The sequence below is a fragment of the Myotis yumanensis genome, unplaced genomic scaffold, assembly GCF_028538775.1.
Source record: "Myotis yumanensis isolate MYYU_CA2020_CCGP unplaced genomic scaffold, mMyoYum1.0.hap1 SCAF_18, whole genome shotgun sequence".
Classification (NCBI taxonomy): domain Eukaryota; kingdom Metazoa; phylum Chordata; class Mammalia; order Chiroptera; family Vespertilionidae; genus Myotis; species Myotis yumanensis.
The window spans coordinates 5,710,205-5,724,675 of NW_027223769.1; the positions used below are offsets into that span (position 1 = coordinate 5,710,205).

General features: G+C 45.4%; 1 protein-coding gene across 10 annotated transcripts in view; it reads right to left on the reverse strand.

Moving 5' to 3' along the window:
* Nucleotides 1–14,471, reverse strand: part of SIPA1L3 (signal induced proliferation associated 1 like 3) — a 306,933-nt gene that overhangs the window by 89,101 nt on the left and 203,361 nt on the right. For all 10 annotated transcript variants that reach the window (XM_070398660.1, XM_070398659.1, XM_070398657.1 and 7 more), the window contains 2 exons: nt 12,101–12,258; nt 5,222–5,798 (listed from right to left, as the gene is read on the reverse strand). In XM_070398660.1, the coding sequence (XP_070254761.1) occupies nt 5,222–5,798; nt 12,101–12,258 (735 nt within the window). The remainder of the gene's footprint in view (nt 1–5,221; nt 5,799–12,100; nt 12,259–14,471) is intronic.

The following is a 14,471-nucleotide window of genomic DNA, read 5'->3' on the forward strand; positions in this document are numbered from 1 at the left end:
AAGGGTGTCTCCAGCACAGAAGTTCTCCCACCATAGACACAGTTGATTCTCACAGCCAATTGGCCTGGAGGTCAATTCCTCCCAGTGATACCTACAACAATCAAGGCTCAACTACAACAAGACTGTGCACACAGCCCACAAAGGGGTGCACCAAGAGTGTCCACCTCAGGTAATTGGGGAGGCTGAGCCACTGGGCCCTATAGGACACCTAGCACAGAAAGCCACTCTATCAACACAGGGAAGCAGCCAAAATGAGGAGACAAAAAAACAGGTCACAAATGACAGAAATGGAGGAAAGCAAACTACTGGATATAGAGTTCAAAACCACGGTTATAAGGTTACTCAAGAATCTTCCAGAAGACACTGGGGGGTAGGGGAAGCTGGGGCATTGTCAAGGGCGGGGGGAAAAAAAAAAAGGACACATATGTAATACCCTTTGTAATGCTTTAAGCAATAAAAAAAAAAAAAAAAAAGAATCTTCTAGAAACCGGTGATAAATTTAGTGAGACCCTCGAGGATATGAAAAAGGACCAACTAGAAATTAAGCATACACTGACTGAAATAAAGAATATTATACAGAGATCCAACAGCAGACTAGAGGATCCCAAGAATCAAGTCAAAGATTTGAAATATGAAGAAGCAAAAAACCCCCAACCGGAAAAGCAAAAAGAAAAAAGAATCCAAAAATATGAAGGTAGTGTAAGGAGCCTCTGGGACAACTTCAAGCGTACCAACATCCGAATTACGGGGGTGCCAGAAGAAGAGAGAGAGCAAGACATTGAAAACCCATTTGAAGAAATAATGACAGAAAACTTCCCCTACCTGGTGAAAGAAATAGACTTACAAGTCCAGGAAGAGCATAGAACCCCAAACAAAAGGAATCCAAAGAGGACCACACCAAGACACATCATAATTAAAATGCCAAGGGCAAAAGACAAAGAGAGAATCTTAAAAGCAGCAAGAGAAAAACAGTCAGTTACCTACAAGGGAGTACCCATACGACTGTCAGCTGATTTCTCAACAGAAACTATGCAGGCCAGAAGGGAGTGGCAAGAAATATTCAAAGTGATGAATAGCAAGAACCTACAACCAAGATTACTTTACCCAGCAAAGCTATCATTCAGAATTGAAGGTCAGATAAAGAGCTTCACAGATAAGAAAAGGCTAAAGGAGTTCATCACCACCAAACCAGTATTATATGAAATGCTGAAAGGTATTCTTTAAGAAAGGAAGAAGAAGAAAAAGGTAAAGATACAAATTATGAACAACAAATACCTATCTATCAACAAGTATATCTAAAAATCAAGTGAATAAAAAATCTGTTGAACAGAATAAACTGGTGAATATAATAGAATCAGGGGCATAGAAAGGGAGTGGACTGACAATTCTCGGGGGGAAAGGGGTGTGGGGGGTGCGGGAAGAGACTGGACAAAAATCGTACACCTATGGATGAGGACAGTGAGGGGGGGTAAGGGCAGAGGGTGGGGTGGGAACTGGATGGAGGGGAGCTATGGGGGAAAAAAGAGGAACAACTGTAATAATCTGAACAATAAAGATTTAATTAAAAAAAATAGGTGAAAGAGGAAGACTGGGCTTTGGGCAGTGAACATACAATGCAATATGCAGGCAATGTATTACAGAATTATACAATTGAAACTTGTATAATGTTATTAACCAATGTTATCCCAATATATTTAATTTTAAATAAAGTAAAGAACCAGGTGAAAAAAAAAAAAAAAGGATGTGGGTAAAATGTGCAATCTGCTATCAGGATTTGGGGAGGAAGAACTCAGGCACTTAACTCACTCTGGGTCCTGGGCAAGCCACTTTACCTCTCTGGGCCTCAGTTTCCTCAACTTCACAGATGACAATGGTATTTCCCTTACTAGGCTCTTTTGAGGGAGAAATGCAAAGTCGTGCAAGGCGTTGAGCAGGGTCTGACACAGTCCTCCATAAATGTTCACTTTTGCTTTTACTACAGGGTGGTATACATGCATGCATTCAGTACAAGTTCACTGAATGTTTACTGCATACCAGGTGCTGGACTCGGTGCTGAGGATAGTGGTGAACAACATATATAAAAAAACACTTCAAACTAATGGACATAAGACACTGGGGGGTAAGGGAGGGCAGGGGCTTGTCAAGGGTGGGGGGGAAAAAGGGACACATATGTAATACCCTTTGTAATGCTTTAAGCAATAAAAAAAAAAAATAAAATAAAAAAACACTTCAAATGGTGGTAAGTTATGGGGAAAATTAAAGCAGGGGTAATGGATGGAGAGGGTTTACAATTTTAGATAATGAGGCCTCACTGACAAAGTGACATATAAATAAAGGCCTGTAGGAGAGGAGGAAGTGAGCCATGTGCAGATCAAGAAAATTGTTCCAGTGAGAGGGCACAGGCAGTGCAAAGGCCCTGAGGTTGGATGCCTGCCTAGCACACTGAGGAAACATCAAAAATCTGTGTGCCTGGAGTAGAGCAGTGATGAGAGATGAGGTCAGAGAGGCTGACCTCATGTAGGACCTCACGGGCCACCATAAGGACTTTGGCTTTACCTCGAGTGAGATGAGGATTTTGAGCACAGCAGTGACATGATCAGATACCTCTGACTACCATGCTGAAAATAGATCAAAGGGCAGCAAAGATGGATGCAAGGGAGACTGTGAGGAGGCTACTGGATAGTCTAGGAAAGGCCAGGGTGGAGGCTGTAGAAGGCTAGGAGTAGCTGGATGTGCCTACTGGACGTGGAGCTGACAGACTGGATGTGGGTGTGACAGAAAGAGGGGAGCAAGGCTGATGCCAAGGCTTCTGACCTCAACAAATGAAGTGCCAACTTGTGCTTTACTGAGACAGAAAAACTCTGGGAGACAGGGGGAGGAAAACTAGGAGTTTGCTCTTGGACACGTTTTTAGGGGCTTATAGACACTCAAATGGACATGCTGAGTAAGCAGTAGGCTACCAGTCTTGAGTTAGGGCACAAATTGATTTTGGAGTCAGAAACACCTAGATTCAGATCCTAGTCTGCCATCTACTGGCTGTATGACCTTATGTGAGTATCTATACTTCTCTGAGTCTCAATTTCCTCATCTGTCAAGTGGGTATAAGAACAGCACTTATACTCCATGGGGGTGGTTGGAGGATTGTGAAATCATGCATGTAAAATGATTACACAGAAGCAGGGTTCAATAAACTCTTTCAACTAACCAACTAATCAGTACTGATTGAACAGCTACTATGTGCCAACCCTTATCTATGGAAATTAGATAAGTGAGCAAAGCAGAGGCTCTGGTTCATGGACTTCATATCCCAATGGAAAATCTAAATACTAAACCTGAGCATGAATTTTGGAGTGAGGGAAGCTGAGAGTAGGGCTTTACCAATCCAACTTGAACTGAATCACAGAGTGCAAAGGCCTAGAAAGGCAAAGATAGCCAGCAGACAGTGGCATCCAGAGGCCACAGCCCACCAAGTCAAGCAAGCTTATCTAGGCAATATAACTCATCCAATGCTTAAAACTTCCATGTGACGTAGGATGATTATCATTCCCATTTTTAGATGGAGAAACTGAGTCACATAGCAGTTAAGCAAATTGGTTCAAGGTCACACAGTTGGTAAGTGGCAGTGCCAGGACTTGAAGGCAGGTCTTCAGATTCCTGAACCTGTGTTCTTAACTCCTGTGCTATGCTACCTTCCCTATTTCGCACCCAAGACATGCCATTCTGTTCAATTCACTAACAGCCAATCACTGACCACAGCATTCCTTCTCATGGAACTCAGATGTGGCCTGAGTACTTTTTAAAAAAAATTTAAATTTATTGATTTAAGAGAGAGAAAGGGAGGGGGGGGGGGGAGAGAGAGAGGAGAGGGAGGGAAGGAGGGAGGGAGAGAGGGAGAAAGGGAGAGAGAGATTGATTTGTTGTTCCACTTATTTATACATTCATTGGTTGATTCTTGTATATTCCCTGACTGGGGATTGAACCTGTAAACTTGGTGCATTGGAACAATGCTCTAACCAATTGAGATACCCAGTCCAGGCCAACCTGAGCACTTCTTAGCACAATGCTACAGCAGTTGTTACGAAGTTGTTACCTGACTTGAAACCAATCTGTCACCCTTGGTTTGGCCAGTGGTCTGAGTCTGAGCTGCCCACCAGGGTAAGATTTCTATCCATACTGAATCTTTGTCTTTTAATAGGAGAAGTTAAATCACTCACATTTATTGTGATTACTGATGTGGAATTATTGCTGCCATATAATTTTATAGTGCTTTTTTAAATGAATTTTTAAAAATTGATTTCAGAGAGAGGAAGGGAGAGGGAGAGAGGGATAGAAACATCAATGATGAGAATGCCCCCTGCATTGCCTCTACTGGGGATCGAGCCTGCAACCTGGGTCTGTGCCCTGACTGGGAATCTCTTGGTTCCTGGGTCGACGCTCAACCACTGAGCCACACAGGCTGGGCTGTTTTGTTTCTTTTATCATGCTTTCTGATATCTCTCCCCTTCCCTCCCCGCCCCCCCACCCCCTCCCCCAACCCCAGCTTATGCCCTGTCCTTGAATGGCCTGGAAACTTTTCACTCTATTAATTCTTCTGGGAGGTAACCTTACATTTTTAATATAAGCTTAAATTTATGCTTTCTATCAACATCTAGAGCAGCGGTTCTCAACCTGTGGGTCGCGACCCCTCTGGGGGTCAAACAACCCTTTCACAGGGGTCGCCTAAGACCATCAGAAAACACATATATAATTACATATTGTTTTTGTGATTAATCACTATGCTTTAATTATGTTCAATTTGTAACAATGAAAATACATCCTGCATATCAGATATTTACATTACGATTCATAACAGTAGCAAAATTACAGTTATGAAGTAGCAACGAAAATAATTTTATGGTTGGAGGTCACCACAACATGAGGAACTGTATTAAAGGGTCGTGGCATCAGGAAGGTTGAGAACTACTGACCTAGAGTGAATAAATATGCCTTTGTTCTCCTAAGGTATTGACATGGACAATCTCAGATCCCTGACCCACACCTTCCCCAGAAAAAACTTAGGCTGTAGGAACCAGTAGAACCCTATGTATAAGGGACAATTTTGATTCTTTTGGGGCCAATTAGGGTCCTGGCCTAACTGACAGGGCAAGGGAAGGCATTTCAGTGGTTCCTAAGGCCTCTGCCAACCACAGAATGGCTGTAGCCCTTGCTGTCTCGACCTTACCTTCAGTCTCTGGACAATGTCCCTTATGTCCTCCACAGAGCCCTCTGTGGTCCGCAGGAAGATGTGGTCCCCTCGCCCATAGAAGATTTTTAGCGTTGAGGAGTCTGGGGTCCAGCCAATGACATCCCCGCAGTAGCAGTTGAATACCACCTCCTTGGTGTGTAGGTCCAGGAGAACCACAAACTCGTTGGAAATGCCCAAAATGCAGTCGATTTCCATCCCCTGGCCATAGTCCTGAGCTGCCACCCTCCAGGCGATGGCCCCCGAGCTGTGCTGCTCAGCGCCCGCCCGAGCTTTGGTCTTCTCCTTCTTCTTGGAGGTCAGGGAGATGAGGTTGAATTTGCCAGTGGAATCGATGGGAGTGTTGGAGATACAGTTTTCTGCCAGATCCTTGAGGTACTCTTGGCGGGTCCTGGTGGCCATAGTGTGGAACTTGTCGGACTTGTGTGCAGCATTCTCTGCATTAATCACCTTGGCCAACAAGAAGTCTCTGAAGACATCAGATTTTCGGAATGTGGTTCCACTGGGGATGGGGGGACCAAAAGGAGGAGCATCTTTGGATCGGGTCACAGCCATACTGAAGAGGGAGAAATCATTTAGATGGTAGAAAGAAAGGCACTTGAGATCCCCTTCAGAAAGAAAATACATGATCAGAAACAGAGCTCACCTTTTTAAGAATGGAAGTTTACCTCTAATTAGTTAGTTGCTGGCTAACTAGACTGGAAACTTTAGAAAGTCTTAGGGCACATACATGCATTTTTTACTTCTTATACAGTAGATGTTATAATACCTGTTGATATTTAAAGAATAATTCTCCTGCACTATTTAACTTCAATTATTCTCATTTTACATATATATAGACTGGGGTACTTTAGAATCTGGCAAAAATTCACTCCTTCCTTTCCTTTGTGGACAGGTCTACCCCTACCCCACTGAGCATGGGCCTGGTCACATGACTTGATTAGCCAATGGCTGTCAAGCAAAGGCATGCAATATGTGTGTGTGTGTGTGTGTGTGTGGGGGGGAGGGGGTGGGAGCTGGGCTCGCTTCCTGTGCTCCTGCCATGAGATGAGTACGCTCTAAATGGCCTACTGGTCCCAGAGGGATGAGGGCCACTTGGAGCAGACATAGACCTGACCTGTGCCCTGGAGCCAAGGCCAGCTAGACCTCAGCTCACCTGCAAATGTGTGAGTCACTGAGTTTAAGGGGGGGTGGGTGAGTTAAGCAGTATTACTGTAGAACACCTGAGTGATATAAATCATTTCAACAAGGTCATTTTGAAAATTCATTGTGATAGGAAGTTAGAATGGGACCCTGCCTACTTCAGTTTTGACCAAAATGCCACCATGATAAAAATCAGATAGCAACTGAGAATGGAAAAAAGGAAATGATATAAAACCTGTTCCCCAAAATTCCTCACCCACTATGTAAACTATAGAGAGAGGGAGGTAATGTTTAGGGAAAGCTGGGTGGAGCCCCATTATCCCTGTTCCACCCCCAGCTAGGGGCCTTCTAGGTGATCCTTATAATTGGAGGAGCCCGGAGAGCATGCAGCCAGCTTCAATCAGTCTCAGTGACACCTCCTGGACTCATTTTTTCCTTGCGCTCCAACCCTGGACAGGTGAGACATGGCAGTCAGCAGGACTGGGGGAGGAAGTGCAAGGTGGAGAAACAGAGGAGAGGTAAGCCTCCCCCCACCTGATCCACAGAGGCTTCCAGGCAGAAGCAGCCCTGAGCCTCTATGGGGGAAAGGATGTGGAGATTTGATGAGTATCTTTGGACATTCTAATGACCAAACTGAGTCAAGAACCAGTGGCTAAAAGAGAGATAACTTCTAATATCAAGCAAATAGCTGTGGTATCTGCCAAAGTGATCACCCAGGACTGGGGAGGATGACTCTTGATGAAAGACATTTCAAGGGGCTACAGAGTCACCGAGAGTTATACTGTTTACATATGATGATTAAAAAATGGTACGAGTTGCTGTAAATGAGTGAGCAGTAAGTTCGGTAAGTTTTTCTTAGAGTACGGTACTGGCCTCTACAACAACTTCAACTCGAGAGGATGGTGTTAGAAAAGACTTCCTGCTGGGCTGGCATGGCTCAGTGGTTGAAAAGGAGGCCACAATTCGATTCCTGGTCAGGGCACATGCTTGGGTTGCAGGCTAGAACCCCAATGTGGGGCGTGCAGGAGGCAGCCTATCAATGATTCCCTCTCATTATTGATGTTTCTACCTCTCTCTCCCTCCCTCTCTGAAATAAATGAAAAAAAAATATATATATTTAGAGAGAGAGAGAGAGAGAGAGGGAGAGAGAGAGAGAGATTTCCTGTTTCTCTTCCTACTGTAAGACAATTTTTTAAATAATGAGATTTTTTTAAAAGTATTTTTTAATCCTCACCTGAGGATATTTTTCCATTGATTTTTTAAAAAAAATACTTTTATTGAGCTCAGAGAGGAAGGGAGAGGGAGAGAGAAATAGAAACATCAATGATGAGAAAGAATCATTGATTGGCTGCCTCCTGCACGCCCCCCACCGGGGATGGAGCCTGCAACCCGGGCATGCGCCCCCAATGGGATTCGAACCTGGGAGCCTTCAGTCCACAGGCTGACACTTCATCCACTCAGCCAAACCAGCCAGGGCTCCATTGATTTTTTAGAGTGGAAGAGAGAAGGAAAGACAAAGAAATATCGATGTGAGAGAAACACATTGATTGGTTGCCTCCTGCATGAGCCGAGGAGCCTGCAACCGAGGTATGTGCCCTTGACCGGAATCAAATCTGGGATCCTTCGGTCCACTGAGCCAAACCAGCTAGGGCTAAATAATGAGATTCTTGATTAAAACATATTCCATGAACCCCAAACACCATGTAAGCTTATTGGTTTTGACTCCCAACACAAGGTGGCGAGTACAACATTCATTTGACAACCATTTCTGGGATGCCCACTCCTTGGGCATTGGGATATAGTGGTCCCTACCCTCCTGAGCCTTTAATCTAGGAGGAGAGACATACTAAACATACTCACAAATTAACTTATAAAGACAAAAAAGGGAATGGATATGACAGAACAATAGAAGGACCTGATTTGGACAGGGGGAATCCGAGAGGGCCTCTCTGAGGAAATGACAATGAAGCTGGGATCTAAGGCTGAGCAGGAGCCAGAGGAAGAGCTAAAGGGAAAGTGCAGCATGTGCCTGACCAGGAAAGAGACAGAGCTCAGAGAGCAAAGAGCAGGAGACTGGTAAGGTTACCAGGGGTCAGGCCAAGCAGGACCTTGGTGGTATGTTAGCACTTTTCATCCTGATCATGAGAATAAGCAAGTATTTAACCATCTGGGCCGACTATTTAACATCTATGCCCCCAGATCCAGTCCCTACAATTCTCTACCTTGGTCAGCGTCCCGGAAGGTGGGTTTCTACAAACTGTCACTTTCACCCGTGTTCCTGTGCCCTCTGTCTTCCAGGTGAATTCAGCCAACAGAAGCACAGGCAGGTGATGGGAAGGTGAGAGGAGAGAGAGGGTGGAGATTTTATTTCTTTTCACTGCCTCCCTGCAGGGCTCGGATAGTGGTGGTAGCTATAGTCCTTGGTCCTTTATTCACAGCCATAGCTTTTGTCAGGTAGCCCCCCTCCCAAAGCCATAGCTCTCCCTAGCTTCCAGAAACTTCCCCCTGCTGCTGCTGGTCCCTAGATGCCTCACTTTCCTGTACACGTTCCCCTAACCTAGCCACACTGTTAGTAGTCAGTTCATTAATCCCTTCAGTTAAAACCCTGAGAGGGGACATTTGTGTCTTGCTAGGTCCCTGGCAGATGCAGGCACTAGCCAATAGAGACAACCAGATTGACATCTGCAAGGATCACTGTGGCTTTCCCATGAAGCAAGGACTGCAAGGGACCAAAGCAAGTGCAGACAGCCGAGGGAGCTCCTGCATGATGCCTGCTATGAGGCCAGACCCCTTGCTCTCCACCTCCACTGTCCACTGCCCAGAGACCCTGATCCACATCCTGGGAGGGCCATGTGGGCAGGTGCCACCTTGGGCTTAGTTGGTTCCCCAGCACCATCACAGGCGCTCAATATTGATCAAAGCAATTTAAAGATTTAAAGTAAATTAAATATTTAATCTCGAACAGACAGACCAAGAAGAAACAGATTTCTACCAACATACAGTGTGTACAGGTTTGACAGAAAATGGCACTTGCCAGTGGAAAGGCTCTTCAAAGGCCACACAGATTTTCTTCTGTGGAAAACCTTGTGGGCATGGCCTTGTCCCCAGGCAGAGAGGGATGGATGAGATGACCTCACCGTCTCTCTAATTCAACAACAGTGCATTCAGACTGTGCTTTACAGATGTGAATAGCTTTGCAACTTCTTTATTCAGCATGTGGCTGTTTATAGTGACAGATTTTGGCTTTTCCCACAATCCTGATTTGTGATTTTAAAAATCATGAAACTGTAAGCTGCTGAAGATTTCTGGACAATCAGAACAGCTGGATTCTAACTTCTCTAACAGGAGGGGCTGGATTTTCACAGCTCCCAGGCTGCAGGGATGCTGGTATACTATCTGGGAACAGCACTCTTGAAATGGGAAAGGAGAACAACTTGTCCCACCACCAGGAGATGGTGTGACACCAGGTCATCTGCTCACTGTAGTTCATTAAGTATTTCTAGAGTATTCACAATTATTCAACAACTATTTTCTCAGTGTCCCCAGTGTTAGGGCCAGACATCTGTCTAGCCAGCAAAAATGTCTCGAGGGCCCACTTACGGCAAGTATTGTGCCGTGATAGACACATGAAGGTGAACATGACACAAGGTTACCTTCAAGGGAGGCAAGGGCCATATCACTAAGTCATTTTGACAGTGTGATGAGTGCTGTGACAGAAACGTGTTTGGGAACACAGCGGGGACAGGGTAAGGTTTGTCTAGAGAGGAGCTGCCTGTGGGGAAAGAGGTAAGGAGAGTGAGGGTGCAGCTTTGATTGTATCTCTAACATTTTCTTTCTTAAAAATAAAGAGGAGAGAGCTGAAACAAATATGGCAGAATGTTAACATCTGTTAAATCTGGTTGTAGGCACACGGGCTTCTGTTGTATTATTTCCTGTACTTTTTAGGGTGGGGAGGAATGGGAGAAGAACCACCCAACCTTGCTCAGCCTCTGCCTCTGATGTGTGATGAGAGGACAACTTCCTCCTCCAAGTGTGTGCATGTACCCATGCACAGCCAAGAACAACTCCATCTTCCCTCACCAGGGCGATCTTTCAACTGCTGAGGAACATGGGACATCATCTGACTGACCTCAAGCCACAAGGCATAGGCACTTGCAGCTGCTGCTGAAACAAATGGGTGAGGGGTGGCAGGGGTGGAGCGGGGGGCTCAGGCCTGTGTTGCATGGAGGCCCTGCCACACATCCAGCACAATGGTCCTTAACAGCAAGTGCCACATACTGGGACCCCCCCTCTCTTCTCTCAGACACTAGCTGAGAAGAAACTGGTAGATTCTGGCAATTCCACCAAGGCTACCAATGCACCCATGGACATATCTTTTGACCTCGTCTCTCCATTTTTAGGAATTTCTCCAGCTGTATACTTGGACATGTGTACAATAAGAGTACAAATAGTTATTCATCGCAGGATGAACTGTAATAGCAGGTGACAGGAAACAACCCAAATGACAGGGATGGAGGAAGATTCTCAGGCATCCCTATGATGGAATATTACACAGTCATAAGGAATGAAAAAGCACTTTGTGTTTTGGTTTGGAAAGATCTCAAGGACTATTGAGTGAAAAAAATATAAGGTGCAGGACAGTGTGTGTGATATGCTACCTTCTGTATTGAAAAGGTAGAAAAGAAAAACCCATAAGCATTTGCCTGTATGTGCACAAAATATCAGAATGTTACCAGGAGTTGCCTCTGTGAGGGCAACTGGGTTGATGTGGGGTCAAAGGTGGGAGACTTGGATCACTTTTTACTGTTTAATTTTACCTTTTCTATCTTTTGAATTTCAAATTGTTTTCAAAAGAAGGGAAATATCACTTCCTAGCCCATTCCCCAGAGTTTGCAGCGCTGTTCCAGGGTAAACTGCTGATCCTGGGCCTGAACTATTGATTGGCTGGTTTTCCAAGGACCACAAATCTATCCTCACCGCACATCCAGAGTGCTTTTTATTTGGGGACCGGGTGACAACTTGTGCTTGGAGAAGATACTGAATGGGTTTGAGGCCTGTGTTACTTGTTGATCAGTAAACCAAAAACCTCAGCAGTACCTCCCGAGGGGGTTCCTGCCTGCCCTGCCTCCATCCTTCCCTCTACCAACTTCCCCTTGGGACCTTACTCCTTACACACCTGATGCCTAGGTGCAGCTAGTGGTTTTGCTCTTGGATGGGCACCTGAGCCCCAGCCAGGTCAACAAGCCTCAATCCTGGAGCTTCTTTTCCTGGGAAAGGCAAATTCTCTTTTTGCTGGATTTGCAGCTGGAAGGATGTTGTGCTCAGAGCTGCCAGCAAATAAAGCAACGTACGGGACAATGGAACAGATCTAGGTAGGCCTGAACTTGTTATTTGTGAGCCGGTATATACAACTGCCTTCTTGCCTTAAGTCAGATAGAGGTGAGTTTTCTCAAAATTCCTGGAAAATATAAAAATTGGGACACTATGCCCCTTTCTGGCTGAGAATCATTCTCTTACAAGGTGGGGGAGGGTGTGGAAAGAGCTACCCTGCTGAAGCACAAACACGAAATACAGGAGGCACCCCACTTGAGCTATCTCACTGCTCACTATCTGTCTCTCTGCATGCTGGAAATAGCTTTTGGGATTTAAGAAAATAGGAGTGGGATGGGGCAATCCCCTGGGTGGCTCCTTGGAGCCATGTGGGGAGGTGCATACCTGTAGCCAACATTGTCAGTGCAGGGGTTGTGGGCTCGGATAATGATAAAGACATGCTGAAAGTGTGAGCGGATGTTCTTGGGGGTGAAAGGCAGTGCCCCCGGCTCCTGGAAGATGATGGTCACAATGTCGTTTCCTATGTGCCTCTTCCGTAGAAGCTGGTAAATGGGAAACAGAGTGGGAGAGAAAAGCGTCAAAATTCGACTTGGCTCCAGAATCTTGTCTGGACCATCACAGCAGTCTCCTTACTGTCTCGCTATTCCCACCCCATCCCATAGTCTGAGGGAACCGGGACACCTAGGTCAATCATGTCCATCCTTGCTCAGAGACCTCCTGTGGCTCACTCAGGGCAAGGACCAAGTCCCCAAATGGACCAGGGAGCTCCAGGCATGCTGTCCCCGTCACCTCTCTGACATCTCTGTTCACGCTCCCCCTTGCTCACTGCTCCAGCCACAATGGCTTCTCGCTGTTCCTCAAACATGCCAGAAACATTTCCTCCTCAAGGCCTCTGCATAAGGCCTCTTGGCTGGAACATTCTTCCTGCAGATCCCCACATGGCTCCCTCCTGGTCTTGGCTGAAATGTCACCCTCCCACAGAGGCCTTTGCTGAGTGTATTATCCAAGATCTCACCCCCTCAATACGCCCATCTCTGCTCTTCTGTCCCTGTTATTTAATATTTATTGACACTTAGCAAACAGTAGCTTTTCCCTCTTCCCTTTGTTTCTCATCTGCCTCTTCGCACTAATGTGCCAGCTTCATGAGAACAGGGATTTTGTCTGTTTTGTTTGCTGCCCACTGCTGTATCCTCAGTGCCGGGAGCAGTGCCTACCACACAGTAGGTACTCAAGAAACATCTCCTGGAGGGCAGCATGGGCTGGCAGCCTTCAATTTGCTCAAGGCCACACTCATGGATGATGGCAGAAGCAGACCAGAGGCAGTCCACAGGGTCGATTCCAAGCCAATGCCCCTTCCCTGGGACACCTGAGTTGAGAAGACTGGGGCAACTTCAGCTTCATATAGGCTTATGGGAGACCTGTACTCTCTCCCCTGCTTGTCAGTCCAAGGGAGACTCTGTAACCTTCACAGGGGATGATGTATTCATGGTATATTACTTATCTGCTGAAATTACACTTCTTATTTACCTAAGTTTAACCTTCGTGTATCTGTTAGGAATCCATAGATAAGAGCTGTGTGTAGTTCTATGTGAGGTAGCCACAGTATGAAATGCCGACACTCCTAGAAGCATGACTCACATCATTTTGTTATATTGTTAGTTCTTTATGTGTGTTTTAAACTAGATAAAATAAAATAAAATTTCTAGATAAAAGTACCCATTTACTATGGCTGGCATTTTATACCCTATCTTTTTTTTTTTAAATCCTCATCTGAGGATATGGTTTTCATTAACTCGAGAGAGAGAGAGAAAGCAGGACAGAGAGATAGATAGATAGATAGATAGATAGATAGATAGATAGATAGATAGAATGGTTACCTCATGCATGTACCCTGACTGGAGATTGAACCCACGACTTTTCAGTGCAGGGGACCACGCTCTAATCACTGAGGAACACCAGCCAGGGCTTATACCCATATCTTAAAGTTGCAATCTCATTTAATCTTCACATCAATCCTTTGAGGCATTAACTCATCCTATCCCCTTTTACTGATGAAAAGACTTAGGCTCACCATTGTTACACGACTTGTTCTGGGTCACACAGACATGGAGGGAAAGACCCAGAATTTGAGTCTAGTTCTGCCTAATTCTAAAAACCAATCTAAAAACAAACAAACAAACAAACAAACAAATAAAACCCAAGCTTCCACCCCTCCCCCATGCTTCCCAAATACCCAGGAATAGGTACCGCTTCCTCTGCCCCTCTGGTCAGGCTCTGCCTTGTACTCTGGTTTCATGCAAGAGTTGCAGAGACCTTTCCCAATGAAACCGAGACATGGGTACTATCATTCCACCCATTTTACTGAGGAGGAACCTGAGGCTCAGAGAGGTCAGATCATGATGCTAGGAAGTGGTGCAGAAAAACCTCACACTCAGGTCTAACTCTAAGGCCAATCGTCTTATAGCATGCCATTAACTTCATGAAATAACTCAGAGTTGACCATTTCTGGCCTATAATATCTACAATGTCACTTGTACCAATGGAAAAAATATACATTTCCCAAATCATCGAAAGTCTGTGGGATTTCTGTTCATTAGAAACTAGGAAGAGTTGCTCCTGGACTGAGTCTGTACGGTGTGTCTAGGAGAAGAGCCTCCCGGCAGTGGGCATTAGCTGTTGTTGCCCAGCCAGTACCTCACCTCTTCCTCCTTCTGGCAGCCACAGCAATCCCCTTTTGGAGAGCACCTTTCTGACC